At 37.9% G+C, this 20,957-nt stretch overlaps 1 protein-coding gene across 1 annotated transcript in view; it reads right to left on the bottom strand.

The window, feature by feature from the left end:
* The window catches only part of Zpbp (zona pellucida binding protein), a 390,789-nt gene that overhangs the window by 266,115 nt on the left and 103,717 nt on the right, over nucleotides 1–20,957 (bottom strand). Inside the window, exons 10-14 of the mRNA XM_050141095.1 lie at nucleotides 7,770–7,845; nucleotides 6,725–6,826; nucleotides 4,884–4,977; nucleotides 1,555–1,705; nucleotides 1,250–1,340 (exon numbers count right to left, since the gene is read on the bottom strand). Of these exons, the coding sequence (XP_049997052.1) occupies nucleotides 6,736–6,826; nucleotides 7,770–7,845 (167 nt within the window). The 3' untranslated portion in view covers nucleotides 1,250–1,340; nucleotides 1,555–1,705; nucleotides 4,884–4,977; nucleotides 6,725–6,735. The remainder of the gene's footprint in view (nucleotides 1–1,249; nucleotides 1,341–1,554; nucleotides 1,706–4,883; nucleotides 4,978–6,724; nucleotides 6,827–7,769; nucleotides 7,846–20,957) is intronic.

The following is a 20,957-nucleotide window of genomic DNA, read 5'->3' on the forward strand; positions in this document are numbered from 1 at the left end:
ATTCCATTTTCATTCACATCACCTATTGTTTTCCTAGGCACAATGTGAATTCACTCCCTGAGGAAGAGGAAGGCTGGGACATCTGTGTTAGTGCCCATGAAGCTGCAGCTGTAAGGAATTCTGTGTGTGCATGTGGGGGTTTCCCTAAATTCTCTGGAGAATAGTTAAGGAAAGTCAAATTCCTGAACAAGCTTATACCTGAAATACAAACTATGCTATAAGCATCTCACTCTTGGCTCAGTGCACTGATACTGCTTGCTGAGGTAGATGTCTGTCCTCAATAACAGACAGAGTGAGATGATAAATCTGTCTCGTATCAAGAGTAGTGCAGATGCAAGTAGAATTCTTTGTCCAATTGTGTTTCAACAAGTGAAAAGGAAGGCTAAGCACAGTCTTTCCTACAGTCATATATAATCCAAATTGTTTTCATTTGCACATGAACTAATAAAAAAGCTGCTGCTAGGTTTAACTGACCATGCCACGGTGACTGTGGAACAGTTCCCCTTTTATGAACCACATCAACACTTGGTATACTAGTGAGAAAGGCAGTCAGGGTCTTAATATTTGTAAACAAAACTAAAGTAACTATTTTCAACCTTTATGTATATTTCCCTACATGTATTTTTTTCTAAATTTTAAAATTAAGTACCTATTATACAAAAAATTGTTGAGACAAAAAGGAAATGAGTGCTGTTTTGTTTTATTTGTGTTTTTATCTACAGCATGACAGGACTAAGAAATTACACTCTACTATTTTATAAACCCAATTGGAGACTAGAAAATGAATACTTCTAAAAAGACTTACTAAAAAAAGCACAGTGCATACATGCAAACCCTTCCAGTATAAAATAATTTCAATAGTTTATTGTTGAATAAGTCAATGACAATTGATACATTTCTCATATATTGAAAATTTAAATCATTATAATAAATAAAAAAGTTACCAGGCATTTGCATATGCTTATATTTTCAATCTTACTTTTGAAGAATGTCTTGGGTCAGGTAGATTAGCATGTCCATCAATTTCATGAAAATACTCAGGGGTATTTTAGCTAGTTATCTCAGGAACTTGTTTTCAGCTTGCCAAAACTTAAACCTTAGTATGAAGGACTGTTAGGCACCATCTATCCCTCCACTATTCAGAGGTAGACTTTCTTGAGATAAAGGTCATATAAGGTTAGCATCTTGCCAGCAAATGGCCCTGTCCTCTTGAAATACACTGACTATTGAGGCACATATAACTACATACCAACTTGCCTCTTCTCTCCACATGAGACATGGTGAAGTACAGCTCCAGGGTATGGGGCCCACTCTTCCTATTTCCCTTGGCAATGGGATCCCTAGAGACAGGAAAATGGGTTCTCAAATTATTGCAGTGGAATGAATCATAAATGCTATGAGAATATCAACAAATCTCATTCTTCTGCAGAGGAAGTGAGCACAGTGTTGTCTGGGGAATTACTTTCTTGATGTAAACTACTGGGCCCCACACTGTCTCAGGCACACTTCTGGGAGATGGAGCTCAGGGACTGTGACTGCATTAGAATAACTCACATCATACATAAGACAGACGTGGATGAGGCTCAGCTCTCTGCACTGCGTATCCTCAGTAATGAGATTGGTATTGTTATTGAACCAGACACTGCTCCTTTGGTACATCATTTGCACTTTTCACAGCTGTTTCGGATATATACTTTCTTCTTCCCTGTGTGCACAAAAGTCTGCTGAAATTTTCAACAGTGAAACAGAAGCTAGTTAACTTTAACTGCATAATAACTCTGGGATATTATGAATTAAAGTTATTTGATTGCACAAGCCTCACAATTCTAATACACTTATTTTTTAAATCCCACAAATCTGCAAAAGTCTAATATGCTTGCCCTATAAGAACATCATACTTACTAGGGATTTAATCTAGTTTAAAAGGCAGTTGTGTTTACAAATTAATTACATGATCTTATTTCCAAAATTCCAACCTATGTTTAGATATGAAAATATGAGCTGCTCATAGGAGGTACAGAGTAGCTCCAAAAATTATAAAATATGACTTTTAAGAAGTTTACAAAGAGAAGTTGTTTCCTTTTTGGATTCACCTAATGTTTTCATTTATGAATGGATCTTGTTTTCATTTGGTTGTTTTGAGAACCTTAATTGCACAGAGCAGCCAATCCCTCTCAGAATAAGCTGTCTTTCAAGTTAGCTTGGGCTATGGGAGGACACAGTCCTCTGCTAGCAGTGGCTACTGGACACCTAGACCTTTCTCTAAACTCTTTGAAGACTTTTATTCTTTTTTCAATACTTAAAGGCCTCAGATTTGGGTTCAAGGGGACATTTAGATGGATTGTTGTGAGCAAAGAATTTATTAGGGAAGTTATTAATGCTGTGGACAGACAGACAGCTGGGAACAGCATGAAAGGACCTCTGAGGAAAGTTCAGTCCCCAGCACCAGAGACAGACAACATAGCAGGAGTTCTGGAGAAATGAAATCAGAATCCAAGCAGCAGAAGTGAGGGTCTCAGTCTCTCTGGAGGGAGGCGGTATACATAAGAGTACAAGTCTCCAGCCAGGCTCTGATTCCTGTACTGGAGGCAGGGGGATGAATAGGAAATGGAATCTGTGACCATTCGATGTAAACTCGGTCCCCACATGACAGATCCTGAAGCTGAAGTCTCTCAGACAGTGTCTCAGTTGAAGACCTGCAGGAGTTTGCGAGAAGGCTGATGCAGGCACTGTTGTTGGGGGCAACAGATGATTATAAAGCTGCATTCCTACAGTGTGGTAGGGGAGTATTCACTCTTCAATGGCCAGCCCAGCTATCATGAATTTTGAGGAGGATTCTGTAGTAATTAAGGGAATTACCTAATTCTCCACATTCTAAGTCTCTACCACAGCACTAATTTGATGCCATTTTAGCACTTTCAAAATTGCATCATAAGCCAAGGACAGAAGTGGCTAAGTGGAAGTGTGCTTGCCTAGCATGCACAAGAACCTCAGTTTTGCTATAATTATATCAATTAATAGCTGGGACGTTCCTCAATGTGAGGAGTTACCTCACATGCAGAAAGCCCCAGTTTAATCTACTGTACTGTTCAAAAAGAAGTTTGTATCATAGCCAGCAGTCAGTGAGCTTTTCCCTCTAATTTCTATACCTTTAGTTCACACCATGAGGCCGTCACTTCCTCAAGCATCACCCACCAAATATTACGTTCTGTTTACTGAATAGCATACAGCCCACTACACCTGTGTATCAAGCAGTGGCGGGAAGCTCCACTGTCATTTGGCTGGCCTGTTGCATTTCATTTCAGACTTCTAACATTTCACACACCCAGAACGCAGACCACAACCTCCCCCTGATCAAACCCCTCACTGCTGTAATGGTTGAGAAAGGATGAGACAATCAATGGCCAGTTCTGATAAAAGGACAAACCACTTTGACGCAAAAGTTCTCACCCTGAAGAAAGCTTCTAATGAAAATATAATAATGCTCATAATAAATGCAATCAAGTTTACAGCTTTGGTATTTCCTTGTATTATACCATTTTTAAATAAAAATTTCAAATCCTAGAGTTTATTTTAGGATTTTGAGTATTTCTGTATATCTCATGTTTCTGAGTAATATGACTGAGCACTGCAGCTGGCGCCTAAGGACCTGATACTGAATCAGTGAACTGAGCTGCACACATAGCATCAGAGTAGCTCCAAGACTGCTGCAAGTGTTTAAAAGGGATGGCTGCTGATATTTCCCCAGGTGTCAAACTTCACTCTCATTTGTAAAGCATTCACTGCTTTTGTTTATCACAAAAAGCATGTACGAAAAAAAACTAATTTTAAATGCCTATGTTAGCTGAATAAATTCCAACAAATTCTAAGTGATACTGACAATCAGGATGAGAATATTCACTCCAATATTCAGTAAGATAAAAATGTAAATGAAGGTGTGCTCTATTGGCAGTGTATAATGCATGAAATGCATACCTGTGATTCTCTAACAAGGACATAAAACCTATAATACAGACACAGTGATATCAAATACAATCGATGAATACACCTGAAGTCATCTATTAATTATTATTGCAGCTTGTTAAGTAAAAATCATTCTAAATATCTCCCACTCTAGTTAGAATTCAATGTTTAAGAAGTAGAAACATTTCCAAATTTCATTTAATATTTAAAAATATTTTATTTGCTCATTAAAATTTACTATTTTTCTTAAGTTTCTGGAATTACACTTCACTTATTTCTATATACATTTATGAAAAATGTTCATTTCCTTATTCTCTTTATTGTTTTGCATTCTAGACTAAATGCAATTCTATTTTATTTTTATTTGTCTATGGGGTTATTTAATTTTTTAAAATCACAATATCACAAAAATGGCCAGCACTGTCCCCACTAAGGACATTCAAAACTCCTGAAGGGTCAACCTAGCGAATGGCTGGGCAGAATTCAAGAGTGCTTTCTACCAGAGCCTGTGACACAAAGCCTTGCTATCACATCTAGACAGATGACCTCCTGAAATGAGACACAGTCTCCACAGTGCTTTTTTGCCTGTTCCCAGGAAGCACAGGGAATGAAGAGCTCCATGCTCTCCTGATTCAGCTGTGAAGTTCTGACATTTATCAGTCGCCCCACACAAAGATGTTCATAGCCTCCCTTTTCTGATTGTCACATATTTTAATTTCTAATCAAACTATCTAAATTTCTTGTCTAAATGGGTTCTCAAACATTAGTAGATCCTTATGGTTTTGTTAATAACTTTGTATTGAGTTTATAAAATATGACCAGATATGATAATCCTTTATGCGATGGTGACTTATTTGTCCTGCTGTGGTAAGATACCTGACATAAACAATGTAGAGGATGGAGGATTTGCTATAGCTTACGGCTTTAGATGTTTCTCTCATGGTTGCTTCGCTCCATGTGGCTCAGCAGTACATCATGATGGTTGAAGGGGGTTGGGAGAGAAGGTTGTCACCTCTGGCAGCAGAAAGCAAAGAAAGGAAGTGATTAGAAAGGAGGTGTAATGGCCACAAGCATGCCCCCAGGAACCTACTTCTTCCTCAAGCATCTCAAAGTTTCCATCTACTTCCAAAATACTTCTATGAAGCCTTTGACACATGAGCTTGTGTCACGAAGTAGTCAACACATGAGCCTGTGAGGGACACTTCATATTCAAATATTAATGAATCCATATTATCATTTTAGAGCTAATGAAGAAAAGTACCACTTATTAGATGGAAACCTGTGGCAAATACTACATTTTCGAACTTTAAATTCTAGCATTTTCTATCATCAGTTCTGCTGTGAGAAAACATCACACTGCAGGTGCACTGTTCACATTTCAGTGGTACCACTGAGGCCAAATCTGTTTGGTTCCAAAGCCCATAAAACCCACTTTCCTCATGAGACATGGTCAAGGAAGGAAGGGAGAGTGCAACCTCCATCCAGCTTCCCCCTAGGGGAGCAGCTGCTAGCCTTAGTCAATCTTTCATCTCATTCCACAGGCAATGAGTGCACTTTGTCTTCTGAACCCAGTTCGGGCCAGGTGGGTAAGCAGTGTATAATATTTGGTTCCATAGACCACTTACTCCAGAATTCTCCCCAGAGGCCTTAAATCGATGAAAATAAGTGATCATAGCATATGCCATTCTTAGATCTTACATTCAGGTCAGTATGTTACATGAGTATCATTTAAAAACAATGTTTTAGCTACCTTTTTATATAAAATAGGCAGTGGTAAAATTGGGAAGTTGACATTATATAGTAGAAATGGCTTATGAAAATTAAGTGCCTATTTAATATGTCTTACTTACTTCATTTTCATCTAACCCTATAAAACTTTAGATTAATATAAACTCATTACAAAGCAGCCTGTCTATGCTACACATTGACAGGTTTATAACTTTAAGTCTGTTAGTCATCAAACAAAAACAACAAAGATTCTTTCCAATCAAAATGATGACAGTGAATATGGAGGTAACTTGACTGGAATGGACCCTCCAGCACCAAGGTCCATGAACATCAGTCAAGCCAACATATCTTTTCTATTTTGGCCCAGGAATGCAATCCCACTTTAAAATAAGTATGGTTTCAATAAAAGTGGTTAACATAAAAATACCATTTTATGTATCTTTTTATAGGCTATACATTAATTATAGCCAACATTAAAAATTCACACATATGTGTATATAACCCTTAAATCAGAAACAGAAATGAATTTCTATTTAAGCCAAGACTGAATGTCTTTAAAATACACATAGTGGGCTCTTTTGTACACCAAAGAATACAACTACAACTGAAAGGACAAATCACATCATAAAGAGGAAAAGCAAAGCAAGTGGTTACCTTGGGGAACGGAGATGTTAAAATTTAGAGCAGCGCAGATAATAAGAGGTGTGTTGAAAACCACAAGCTTCATGCAAGAATAATTTGTGAAATTCAAACATATTAATACATAATCAGAGCCCCTTTGGGAAGCAAACACAAGCCTGTTTGGTGGGATGGGGTCAGGATTCAGTGAACAGACTAGACTTAGAAGGTATCATGAGACTTCCTCATCCTTGGTCTTGGTTTTACTGAACATTTACAGAGGCAGGACCTCCAGAAACAAGGCTAGGTCACTGCTAAAGTGTTTAGACATCAAGATTCCTCCCTATGCTTTTCGTCTCTGTGAGGGTGTTCGAGTCTAGTCTATCACTCAGCTTACCAAGTGCATATTACCTACCTCTTTGCAACTCAGTGTGCATCTGCGAAATGGGATGAGAGCACCAGCTCCTGACAAGATGAGGCAAATGGGTATTTTAACACAGAACGAGAAAGATACCATCTGTAAAGCACAAATTATACACAAGCATTCATTAGCTATGTAAGTGAAAACTATGACGAGACTAAGATTTAAATTCAGTAAAAGTGAATATGATTTAGATAATATCCTGGTTTTTAATCCATTCATGTGTTATGTCTGCCTGGAAAATGTTTTTGGATTACCATAACTTTACGTGGAACTAAATTTATACCATCAGGCCAACTTTGTACATGTTGTTAGATGAGTACATTATGTCATAAACTGACTTACAAAATAAAATATTCATGAAACTGCATTTTGCACTTCCAGGTAGAGTCACTTTTAAAATGTTTGCCAGTCTGTTAAAACACTTTAAGTGAGGTCAATAAAAAGTACCATTAAAATACCCCAAATGCCTCTAATATCATTAATGTATATAAAATATTTGAACACACTCCTCAATATTGCCTCAGCTATACAGCATACTTTCACTTAGTATTTAAGTAAAATTGGACAAGGATTTACAGTGAAGTGTATCTACAAAATAAACATGTCTGATGATATTGACTGTGATGAAGTGTTTTTACTTTGTCAATTCTAAAAGTAAATGCAGTGAACATTGAACTGTATATCCAGATGTGTGCACTAACAATAAGTAGATCTCTACACCACACATGATTTTATTTAATCATATTTATACTGGCTTTTTGACAACATATGTCAAACACTTTTTAATCATAAATGAGAAGAGCCTGCTGTAATGGTGCTGTCTGTAATTCTAGTACTCCAGAAATTGGAAGGAGGATCAGGAGTTCAAGGTCAACCTTGGCTACCTAGGGAATTTGAGGCAAGTCTGGACTACAAAAGACTTGATCTCAAATATACATCTACAAAATGGTATATATGTATACATATATATATGTATATATATATATGTAAATACACACACACACTATTCTTTCTCAAGATGGAGAACTTCACATACCTTGGAAGATTAAGTAATTTAGAGTAATCATCCTGCGACCAGAAAATCTGTGTAGAATCGACACTTCTTGAAGTAACTGGAAAATTCAAAGCATAGGGAAAAAGTTATGAGACCAAAAGGCCAGAATGGGAAGTCTGATGTTCTCTGCATTTTTGCCCTAAGTATGCTTCATTTTTACAGTTATTTACAATATTTTGATATTGCATGAGATAAAAGTGTCAAAGTGTGGTCAAGGTGAGTATTCAGTGATCTCCTCACATTTCAATCTGTGGTCCCACTGAAGCTCAAACAACCCTCCCCTGAACTGCAGCTTACCTCTTAATCACTGGGTTAACAATGGAAATATAATTATAGAATGTGAGGTTACAGTGGCCCCAAAGTTGTTGGGGTCTTGGATTCTTTTCTTTAGGAGCCAGCATTTTCTCTTATCTGAACTTGACGTCATACATATTTGAAGCATAATCTCTCACTTGTCATCAAAGCTGAAAGGCTGCACAGTACTGGAAGTTTCAGCAGCAGATTAGAAACATAAATCACCTAGCAAAATCTAAAATAATCAGGAAGAATTTTGAAAAATGACTGAAATTAACAATTCCCCTGAGAAGGTTTGGCAGCGTATTATTGAGAGCTTAAGAGAATGGTGAATCTGAAGACAAGCCAAAGGCAGAGCCGCCCAGGCAAGGTATGAGTGTCATGCCTATGGTGAATACAGGAAGCAGAAAAGCAGGGCAGGGGCAGACTAATGCCTGACAGACAATAATCTACTGAAGAATTCCCAAGTAGCAGCCTTGCAATGAACCAGAAAAAAAAAATAACTTGAAAATGATAAAGAGGGGTGCAATCAATGTATGAAGAGACTAAGAGAGGGTGTGATCAAAATTCATTATATACACATGTGAAATTGTCAAAGAATAAAATATGTTTAAGTATTTGTATCCTGGAGAGGAAAGGAACATGAGCACGTTTAAAATTTTAGGTGGGAAGAAAGTTTACTTAACTACTAAGAGCATTCATACCGTTAAAGAGAAACACTGGTCACTAGAAAGATTTTTTTAAAAAGATGTCCTGAAGGCAAGACTTCCCCCTAAACACACACACACACACACACACACACACACACGATTACCACTTATGAAAATTCAAATTCATTTGAAAAGGGGGAGTCTGCTCTAAGAAGGCCACTAGTTTCCTTGCTCCACAGTGGCCACTTATGGAAGTGTTTCCCCAGACTCAGCCTCAAAATGACACCAAGCCAGATACAAATGTGGTCCAAGAAGGCTAGGCTACATTTCAGTTTGGCAAGCTAACATGACAGCATCACCCATATGAAGCCAATTTTAGGCATCAAAGATGTAAAAATAAAGGTTTAAGAAAGCTGCAGAGGTAGGCAATGTATGGTTGGCAAATTCCCAGCAAGGAAGCCCCAAGGAGGGCACATGAACCTGAAAGAGTGAAGCCTAATTTTGAAATGGAGTCCCCAGCATGCTAGAGATGCCAGGGCTGTGGGGTATCTACCAAGACTTGTCTGTATTCTGTCAATCATGTTATAAATAAACGCTGATTGACCAGGCAGGAAATATAGGCAGGAAAACCAGACAAGAAGTAGAAATGATGTAATGAGAACAGGAGAATTCTGGGAAGGATGAAGTTGATTCCTCCCACTCCTGCCCAGACCACAGAAGCAGAAGGATGTGATCTGCCCCACTGAAAAAAGGTACTGAGCCACATGGCTAACATAGATCAGAAAAATGGGTTAACCAAGATGTGAGAGTTATTAGCCAGTGAGAGGCTAGAGCTCATGGGCCAATCAGCTTATAACTTATGGAGATCTTTGTGTGATTTTCTTTGGGGCTAAACAGTTGCAGGGAACCAGGCAGGACAGAAAACCCCAACCAACAAAGAGGACCAAATCATGTTACACCAATTGCCTGACTGCTAGCTTTATTTTGGTGAAGTATACTAAAATACACACATTCACGGAATCAACTAAATATATTAATTCCTAGTTTCCTTAACAGTGTCAGTTGGTTAGTGACACTACTCAAAATAATGCAAAAGCCTTAGAGAGAGTATTCAGTTTATTCTCTTATTGAGATGGAAGGCAAATCACATGCCCGGAGACCCAACACACCAGCAGCTGAAGGACATAAGCTATGCTGGAGAGGAAGGCACAGACAGGCCCTTCAAGTGATGGAGGTCAGGATCCACTGTCTACGAGAGAGGAGTCAAAGCTCTGGGAATGTGCAGCAGTATTAAGTCGGCGCTGACACTAGGCTTTATTACTTACCTGCTGTGTAAAATTCCAGGCATGTCATTAAATTATTTTGGCTTTTTCAGAGCCTATGAAATCAGAATGGTGATTTAAAAAGATAGGCAAATTAAATAAGCACTCGGTAAACAATACAATAATCTACAGTAGAAGCATTATTATGGGGAGATCTCAACCTCACTAATACTCAGAAATAAAAACCTGAAGAACTGATTTCATCTATCAAGTTAAACAATCTTAAGAATGGCATCAGATTATTTCTGCTTTTGTGTTCTTATGGAATTCTTGAGTATGTAAAAGAGTATGTATCCGTATCTGCTATATATGTTTCATGTTCCTTTTCTTGGGCCCTTTTTCTTCTTTCTTCTGTTCATTTCTTTTGTCCTATTCTGTTGTATTTGTTTTTATGAGAGCATTATATTATATTATAATATATTATTATCTCTTATATGCCCATTTTTTTTTAATGCAAGACAGAAACCTGGTGGACCTAAGTGACAGGGGAAGTGGCAAGGAACTGTGAGGAGAAGTGAGGGAACTATAATCAGAATATATTGTATTTAAAAATCTATTTTCAATAAAAATTAAAAAACACAAAAAAGAGGCTACTAAAGTATCTTTAGATACACCATTATGAGCCAACAGCTAATTGACAGTTTCCTTTGAAACTGCACAAGAAATAAGTTTTGGAAGGAAAATGTTCTATTTCCTACATATATAAATAAAAGCAAAGTTCATTATATTTGTGAAAACTCAAATCAGTTTCAACATAGCAAAATAGGCATATTTTGCTTATATAAACATTATGTTCATTGATTTATGTAATATTTATGCTATGGAATATTAATTTATTTTTTTATAATACGTATGTGAAAGAACTGTAGGGTAGAAACGGAGCAAATAATAAGTAGGTAGGTAGGTAGGTAGGTAGGTAGGTAGGTAGGTAGATAATAGATAGGTGGATAGTTAAGAAAAATGTAAAAAGAAGAAAAAGAGAAAAGCCTGACACAACATTCTGAAGCAAGATACCCTAAAGCTGCCCCCGAGTTTCTTTTCCATTGGCCATGTACTACGGGGCATGCAGCCTATCCTTAAGACTAGTTTGTTTCCCCAGTGAGACTGCTGGGGAGAAAACTTAATTTTCATTTGCAAGTGGTTATCAACTGGAGATAGCTATTGGGCAAGGGATGAGGGCGTGTGTCCACTTCTCCTTTCAGCTCTAGGACCCCATCAGGTGCATGCTGTTACAGTCTTTGTGAGTTCACACAATCTATCCTGTTGTGTTGAGAAAACTTGATTCTTTGGTGCCCACCCTCCCTCTGGCTCTTAAACTTTGTAGTTTCTATTTTTTAAAAAAAGAGAGAATACAGTGAAATATTTATTTTTTTCTGTGAGTCACTCTAATTGGGGAATTATCCAGATGATTAGAAATATCTAAGCCTATCAGTTCTGAATATTTGATACAAAGAATATTAAAAATCCTAGAGCAGGCTCAGAAAGAAGGCAACTATAATGACACATACCACTAAAAATCTAGAAGCAAGAGAAATATCTCACAAACAGAATGCTTAACCATTTCATCATATTTTTGTTGAATAAGTAAAATACTACAGCCATTAATTTTATATGAATTCAGTAAATAAAATAGCTTGGAAAAACACATAATATTAAGAGAAATGTCCCATGAGCTTGAATATAAAAAATTTATGAAAAAGCTAAGACATTACTGATGGCTGAGTTCTAAAACACTTTGTTAATTAACTTCCTCTTCTGGTGTTCTTTTTACAAAACCCCTGTAGTTAGGGCTTTATCAACGAGGATCATTTATCTCTAACCAAAAACCTAACTTGTTTATATACAATGAATTTCCTATGTCGTGGAACTGTGAAGTGCAGGGCATGCTGGGATCCTCAATTAACAAAGGCAATGATTTGGTGACATCTTTGGAGCCCCAGTTTTTTTTTTTTTTTTTTTTTTTTTGGTAGCTCTACTCTGTTGTCAATATAAGGTTCCTTCTACTCCTATAGCTGGTTCACCTCATGGTATCTAAGAATGTCTGCATCTCGCTTCTAGAAAGATCATGCACTGTGTAGGCAAAGGTGCTGCCCTGCCAGGAAGAGGATGAAAGAAACTGGAGAGATAATAACCACATCTTCTCTCATGCTTATTCCTGCAGCTTTTCAAAGTAAGTTTATTGCTTCCAACATTAGGAAAGTAATTCATACCAGTGAAGAAATTTAAGGAAACAGAAGGCATAAAAGGCTCATGCATAATCTTATCACATGAGACAATCATGAGATAAACTTTTAGTGCATTTGTTTTAAAGCTCAAAATACAAATAATAATAATAATGCAAGCCAATACATTTAAATATATAATTAATCTAAATTAATTCATTCAACTTGAAAATGTGACAGTCAATTTATTGGCTTGGTGACAGCCTGTCAAGTGGAAGGAAAATAGTTTATTATTCTTTCTTGTAGAGCTTTTGTGCTAATATTATTACTTTATATGCTGTGACCCTTTGTACCACCAGATGTACTATTTCACCTATCCCTGATTTACTTGTTAGAATCTTCAGAAACTGAGCTTACCAAACCAAACCCAGGGATCTTTATTTCTACATTGCCAAATAAATATATTACATATTTGATACAAATATAATGAATACAAAACAGGAATAATTATTTCCCCTTAAAAGATGTTAAAACATCTTTAGGTGTTGTTAAGATCATCTGATCATATAATTGAAAAGGTATTATACAGGAAGCAATTATCTTAATGGAAACAGACCTACTTGAAACTGCTTTATGACCATGCCCTTTAGAAATAGCTTGCAGTTTTTAGTGCATATTGCCGTCATTTTAAACTGTCAGCACTGCAGAGCTTATCTGACATTATAACAGAAGTAACTTGTCTCATAGCTTCTGACATATCTTTATTCAGTGGTCTTTAATTTGTATAAAAAAACCTAACTGTATCCTAAGAAGTGAGCTATGAAACAAGGGAAATGCTAGTGTGGCTGAATGTTGACTACAAACACACAAGGATTAAAACAACTGTGATGTTATATAGTAAAAATGGATCATTTCACTATGTGAAACAGGAAAAAAGTGGTCATGAATGTCTCTCTTTCTTCTCCTGGTGTGTCCCCTGCTTCTTTCAAAAGATAGCTGTCTTGACCTAACCTTTTTAATTCTGCCTTCTTCCAACCTAAGATTGGCACAGCTTTGTTGTAAAGTGTGCCTGGATAAACTAGAAACTTAACTGACCAGCCTTTCATCGTCTACTCCTACCCCAGATTATCTGTGCCCCAGGATGGCACTGCTCTCTGGACTTTACCATCATCACTGCAGTTCTAGCTCTGCTTTCCAGACTGACAACTTCAAGAACACCTTCAATCCATCCCAATAAATACTTAAGAGACTGTGATGACTTCAGAAAGTTTTAGCAGAGGAAACCTGGGTTTTAGAAGTAACAGAATATATGAGCTAATTAATTACTTAGAGAAAAACAATTATTTCACCCAATGTTATGCTCATGTTACCTGCCGTAAGAAAGAAAGCATCTGAAAAATCTCTACAAGCTACAAAGAAGCAAACGTTTTATGATGATGAAAACCCAGAGACAGAACATAACTACCATCAGGACTAACCACAAACAACCACAGGTCATGCACCTTCCAGGATTCCCATGCGAATTCTGAGGCTGTGCTTGCCCACAGGAGAATAAGACAGGGTATTTTCTAGCTAAGTTGGCCTCTACAAGCCAACAGTGTAGCTTCTTATTAGTCAACCTATCACTCAAAGATACTGAGATCCAACTGTTTACTCTCTCCATCCTTGAGTCACTCGTGTTTTAGGACAGGGAAATGTCAAGAGCAAAGCAGGCAATGCCTCACAGAGAAGACACAGGAAACGTGAACCAGGTGATCACTAAGGACTTCAGAAAAGGACTCCAAAGTTAGGTGTAAATTTTCCTCTATTTAAGTCATTACAAATTGGCAACTCCTCATATTCAAAATGTGTATCCCAATGTAAAATAAGGTATTAGTGGTAGCAGCTGTGACTTCTGGCACATAGTACTCATTTTAATGGTGCAGCAAATGAAGCTTGTGATGACTGTTAATTCTTTGTTCTGGAAGTACTGTAAGGAAGACAAACTGCTTTAGTTGACTGAGAAAATTCAGTGGTTACTCCATTCTAAAATGTGAAGGAGGAAGTGTAAGATGCTTTTTGAGACAGGATGTCATACAGTCCAAGCTGTCCTTGGACTTTGAACTCCTGACTTTCCGTCTCTGCCTCCCAAGTACAAAGATTCCAGGCCTGTACTACCATGTCTGGCTTGAGAGTAATTGTTAGTTTAAGACAACACATTGACCTATACATAGTAAAACCTGCAGTTTCCCATGATCAGGTCTTATGTAACAAAGTACAATGATGAGACACAGGACATATTTTTGAAACTGGCTCTAAGCTGTCACAGGCTGAGCTCAAATAGTTAAATTTATGTAAGATTAAATTAAAGCTCTTATAACAGAATATGATGGTATGAATCTAGGTGATATATAGTAAAGATAAAATGGGACACTTTTTAAATTCCTAGAAAAAATCATTAACATCACCCAATACAGAACATTCAAAACAGTTTTTAAAATGCAGTGACACAGGAGCCATCTGGTGTCAAACACAGCTCTAGTGTTAGCCAAAAAAGATAAAACATACAGTACTGGATTGAAAGAGGACACCATATCTTTGTAAATTCTGATTATTTAATTTTGGCAAATAGTGATTTATTATAATTTAGCACTTCGAAAATATACTTTTGTATTTAATAAACCACTGGGTCACACGAGGCAGTGGCCTATATGCATGCCTTCGCTCCATACACCAGGCTGCTGTTGCATTGGAGGCAATGAGTTCCATCCCGGGGATTGTAGGATCCAGGGCTGCAAATCACTGTGAATAAAACATAAAGTAATGAGTAACAATCCTCATGGTGCCACATAAGTTAACGCCATGATAAGTTGTCATGCAACTTATCTTAATTTTGGTTTTTGTTTGTTTGTGTTTTGGTTTGGTTTGGTCTGGTTTGGTTTTTCAAGACAGGGTATAACAGCCCTGGCTGTACTGGAACTCGCTTTGTAGACCAGGATGGCTCAAAACTCACAGAGATCTGCCTGCCTCTGCCTCACAAGTGCTGCAATAAAATGCATGCGACACTGTAGCCAGGCTGTCTTTGTTTTAAGACAATCATATCATCAAGGTTGTCCTTGAACTCCCGATCTTCCCAGAGTATTGGGATTATAGGCATACACCATCATGTCCGACTAATGTTCTTTATTTTTAATTGAGGTAAAATTTGTAGGATGGAATTTACTACCTTACCCATTTTAAGTACTCCCTTTAGTAGTGTTAAGTATACTTGATTGTACACCAATCTCCAGAACATTTTCATATTAGAAAACTACACAACTATGCCAACTGAGCAACTCTCTAGCATTTTTCCCAGCTCCTAGAAATCATCATAGTTCCTGCTTCTCTGAATATGACTACTCAACATTCCTCATATATGTAAAATGTGTAGCATTGTGAATCTTAGATCAACACTATCACCTAAAAAATTTTAGTGATCATAAACTGTTGAGTTTAAAGCCTGACTGTATGATCATAAAAAGTTAGCACCATATATAAAAGTAACTGCTTATAGGACAGTCCATAATAACTTGTGCAAAGGGCCAAGAGATGCAAGAGGACTGTGGTAGGTTCTCCGCTCCTACACTAAGACTACCCACCCAGAGCAGTGAGTGCCTGCATAACGGGCAGGCCTCAAGGTACCCTGCAAGGGAGCCCAGGCACCTTCAGCTTGTGCTGCAGGGTCTCCTGTGTTCCACTGGACCCCGCCCTGCCTGCCACATTCTTCTTTTTGTCCCGGGCTCACTGGGCTACCAGGCGCCCCTGTTTAGGTGCTGAGGAGTTCCATCTGGGCGGAGAGTGTGTGCTATCCAGGGGCAGATTTTCCCTGAAGAGAGCACAAACTCCCCTCCCCCAGCTCCTTCTGCAGGGCTGTCTTTCTTACACACGAACCTGCCCCCAAGCCTGCTCTATTTGCAAGGTCCTTTGCTCAGGTACAATTTCCTGCTCCTACACTAAGGCTACACACCCAGAGCGGTGAGTGCCTGCCTATCACTCAGGCCTCTAGGACCCCAGCAAGGGAGCCTGAGAACCTTCAGCTTGTGCTGCAGGGTCTCCTGTGCTCTACTCAACCCGCCCTGCCCCCCAAGTTCACCCTTTTGTCCACGGGTCATTGGACTACCAGGCATCCATGTTTGGGTGCTGAGGAGTTCCATCTGCACAGGAACGGTTTCTGCTTCTACACTGAGGAGATACACCCAGAGAGTCAGTCACAGCAATGACTGGACCAAGACACCAGGCCTCTCCTGGCTCCATTTGAAGGAAGAGATGGGAAGGCGCCAATGCAAGAACTCCTTTATCAACTTGAAAGGCAACAAGACATCACCAGAATCCAGGGATCCCGAAATAAGAAGAATTGTACACCCTACTCCAGAAGAATTAGAAGAAATCGACTCAAAAGTGAAATATATGAAATTAATAGAGGACCTTAAACAGGAGGTGAAAAACTGCTATAAACAATTAGAGATTACAAACAAAAAGGTAGAGGAAGGGAATAAATCGCTCAAAGATACCCAAGAAAACCAAGAGAAACAAGAAAAAGCAATCAAACAGGTAAGGAAAGCGGTTCAAGACTTGAGAATGAAATGGAAGTAATGAAGAAAAACACAAACCGAGGGAAGGATGGAGATGGAAAATCTGGGTAAACAAACAGGAAGTACAGAGACAAATACTACCAACAGATTACAAGAGATCGAAGAAAGAATGTCAGACACTGAAGATACCATAGAGAAAATAAACACACTGATCAAAGAAAACAGCAAAAGCAACAAAGTCTCATCACAAAACATTCAGGAAATCTGGGACACAAGTGGCACACGCCTTTAATCCCAGCACTAGGGAGGCAGAGGCAGGCGGATCTCTGTGAATTCGAGGCCATCCTAGTCTACAAGAGCTAGTTCCAGGACAGGAACCAAAAAAGGTACGGAGAAACCCTGTGTCGAAAATTAAAAAAAAAAAAAAAAAAAAAAAAGAAAAGAAAAGAAAACCCTGTATGCGGTGTGACCAATGTCATAAAACCTGCCAATGACTGCACACAAACCTAATGCATCATGACATATTGCTTATGATGACCCGTTGGGGTGGAGCCTAACAATATTCTGAGCAATCCCAAAACTGAAGGGAATTTATTAGCCAAGGCCATTTGAAAATGAAGTAGAACAGGATTCAGACCTAACAGGCTTGTTTGATAGTCTCATATCCAGACTAGTTTTCATCCACAATAAACTGCTTCTGCCTCCCAAACACCCATACAAAGACTGTGTGTTGAGCTTCGCGTGTAACTTATGTGTAATTTACATTGAATATGTAACATAGCTTTTCTAAGATAAACTTTAAAGATTGACGATAGCTTTCTTATTTCTTCACTTTTCCTTTCCTCTACAGCTTAAATCATGTAAAGCAACCCTGTTGTTTTTCCTCATTGCCAACCCCCCCAAAAAAATCATAGAGAGGGGATTCTCTTTTTACACTAATGCAGCGCGGATGATAAATTAAGATAAGAATACTTACTAGATTCCTTTTGTCTTCAATATTTCTTTAAAAAGAAAAAATAGGTGCCATAGGAAACAACGTGAGGGCTTTGTGTGGATGTAAGGATGGTGGTAGCCATGGTACTCTCAACATGGAAGATGGCGTTGCTTTTCTCTTTCCAAGACTCAAAGATCCTAAAGCATTTTGCCTAGCAAGCAGGAGGTCTCTAAAACGGCAGCTCCCCTGGAGGGGCAGCCTGGTTTCATTAGTGCTAGNCAGGATCCAACATTCTGCTGTTTACAAGAAATACACCTCAACCACAAAGACAGACATCTCAGAATAAAGGGCTGGGAAAAGGTTTATCAAGCAAATGGACCTAAGAAACAAGCAGGTGTGGCCACACTAATTTCTAACAAAGTTGACTTCAAACTAAAATCAATCAGAAGAGATAGAGATGGACATTTTTTACACATAACAGGAACAATTTATCAGGACAAAGTCTCAATCCTGAATATCTATGCCCCTAATATAAAAGTACCCACATACGTAAAAGAAACATTACTAAAACTCAAGGCAGTCATTAAACCACACACACTAGTAGTAGGAGATTTCAATACTCCTCTCTCACCAATGGACAGGTAAACCAGACAGAAACCTAACAGAGAAATAAGAGGATTAAGGGAGGTAATGAATCAAATGGACTTAACAGACATCTATAGATCATTCCACCCAAATAGGAAAGAATATACCTTCTTCTCTGAAGCTCATGGAACCTTCTCAAAAATTGACCACATACTCAGTAACAAAGCAAACTTAAACAGTTACAAAAAAATATTAGTAACCACCTGTGTCTTATTGGGTCACCATGGATTAAAGTTAGAATTCAACAACAATGCTACACCCAGAAAGCCTACAAACTCATTGAAACTGGACAGTCAACTACTGAACCACACCTGGATCAAGGAAGAAATAAGAAAGAAATTAAAGTCTTTCTTGAATTCAATGAAAATAAGGACTCAACATACTCAAACCTATGGGACACTATGAAAGCAGTGCTAAGAAGAAAGTTCATAGCACTAAGTGCCCACTTAAAGAAAACAGATAAAGAACACATTGATCACCTAACAGCCCACCTGAAAGCTCTAGAGAAAAAAGAAGCAGACTCACCTAGGAGGAGTAGAAGACTGGAAATAATATAACTGAGGGCTGAAATCAACAAAATAGAAACACAGAAAACAATCCAAAGAATAAATGAAACAAAAAGTTGGTTCTTGGAGAAAATCAACAAGATTGATACACCCCTATCCAAACTAATCAAACGGCGGAGAGAGAATACGCAAAATAACAAGATCAGAAATGAAAAGGGACACATAACCACAGATATAGAGGAAATTCAGAAAATAACTAGATCTTACTACAAAAGCCTGTATGCCACAAAATTGGAAAATGTTAAAGAAATGGACACTTTTTTAGATAAATACCATATACCAAAGTTAGACCAGGACCAGATGAACAAACTAAATAGACCTGTGAGTCGCGAAGAATTAGAAGTTGTTATTAAAAACCTCCCTACCAAAAAAAGCCCAGATCCAGATGGTTTCAATGCAGAATTCTACCAAAACTTCCAAGAAGACCTAATACCTATACTCCTTAATGTATTTCACAATATAGAAACAGAAAAGTCATTGCCAAATTCCGTCTATGAAGCTACAGTTACCCCGATACCAAAACCACACAAAGACTCAACCAAGAAAGAGAATTACAGACCAATTTCACTCATGAACATCGATGAAAAATCCTCAACAAAATACTGGCAAACCGAATTCAAGAACACATTGGAAAAATTATCCATTATGATCAAGTAGGCGTCATCCCAGAGATGCAAGGCTGGTTCAACATACAAAAATCTATCAATGTAATCCATCATATAAACTGAAAGAAAAAAACCATATGATCATTTCATGAGATGCTGAAAAAGCATTTGACAAAATTCAACATCCCTTTATGATAAAGGTCTTAGAGAGATTAGTGATATAAGGGTCATACCGAACTATAATAAAAGCTATTTATAGCAAGCTGACAGCTAACATCAAATTAAACGGAGAGAAACTCAAAGCCATCCCACTAAAATCAGGAACACGACAAGGCTGTCCAATCTCTCCATACCTCTTCAATACAGTGCTTGAAGTTCTAGCAATAGCAATAAGACAACATAAGGGGAATCAAAGGGATTCGAATTGGTAAGGAAGAAATTAAACTTTCATTATTTGCAGATGATATGATAGTGTACATAAGCAACTCCAAAACTCCAAAAACTCGAGCATACAACTCCTACAGCTGATAAACACCTTAGTAATGTGATACAAGATCAACTCCAAAATATCAGTTGCCCTCCTATACACAAAGGATAAGGAAGCAGAGAGGGAAATCAGGGAAGCATCACCTTTCACGATAGCCACAAATAGCATAAAATATCTTGGGGTAACTCTAACCAAGGAAGTGAAAGATCTATTTGACAAAAACTTTAAGTCTTTGAAGAAAGAAATTGAGGAGGATACCAGAAAATGGAAGGATCTCCCTTGCTCTTGGATTGGGAGTATCAACATAGTAAAAATGGCAATTCTACCAAGGGCAAATTATAGATTCAATGCAATCCCTATTAAAATCCCATTGAAATTCTTCACTGATCTTGAGAGGACATTAATCAACTTTATATGGAAAAACAAAAAACCCAGGATAGCCAAAACAATCTTATACAATATAGGAACTTCTGGAGGCATTACCATCCCTGACTTTAAACTCTATTACAGAGCTTCAGTATTGAAAACAGCTTGGTATTGGCATAAAAACAGAGAAATCGATCAATGGAATAGAGTAGAAGACCCAGATTTTAACCCACAAACCTATGAACACCTGATTTTTTATAAAGGAGCTAAAATTATTCAATGGAAAAAGAAAGCATCTTCAACAAATGGTGCTGGCAGAACTGGTTGTCAACCTATAGAAGAATGAAAATAGATTTATATCTATCGCCATGCACAAAAATCAAGTCCAAATGGATTAAAGACCTCAATATCAGGCTGAACACACTGAACCTGATAGAAGAGAAAGTGGGAAGTACTCTACAACATATGGGCACAGGAGATCACTTCCTATGTATATCCCCAGCAGCACAGATATTAAGGACAACATTGAATAAATGGGACCTCCTGAAACTGAGAAGCTTCTGTAAAGCAAAGGACACTGTCACTAAGA

The sequence above is a fragment of the Alexandromys fortis genome, unplaced genomic scaffold (assembly GCF_014885135.2).
Source record: "Alexandromys fortis isolate MF-2015 unplaced genomic scaffold, M_Fortis_MF-2015_v1.1 scaffold_7, whole genome shotgun sequence".
Classification (NCBI taxonomy): Eukaryota; Metazoa; Chordata; class Mammalia; order Rodentia; family Cricetidae; genus Alexandromys; species Alexandromys fortis.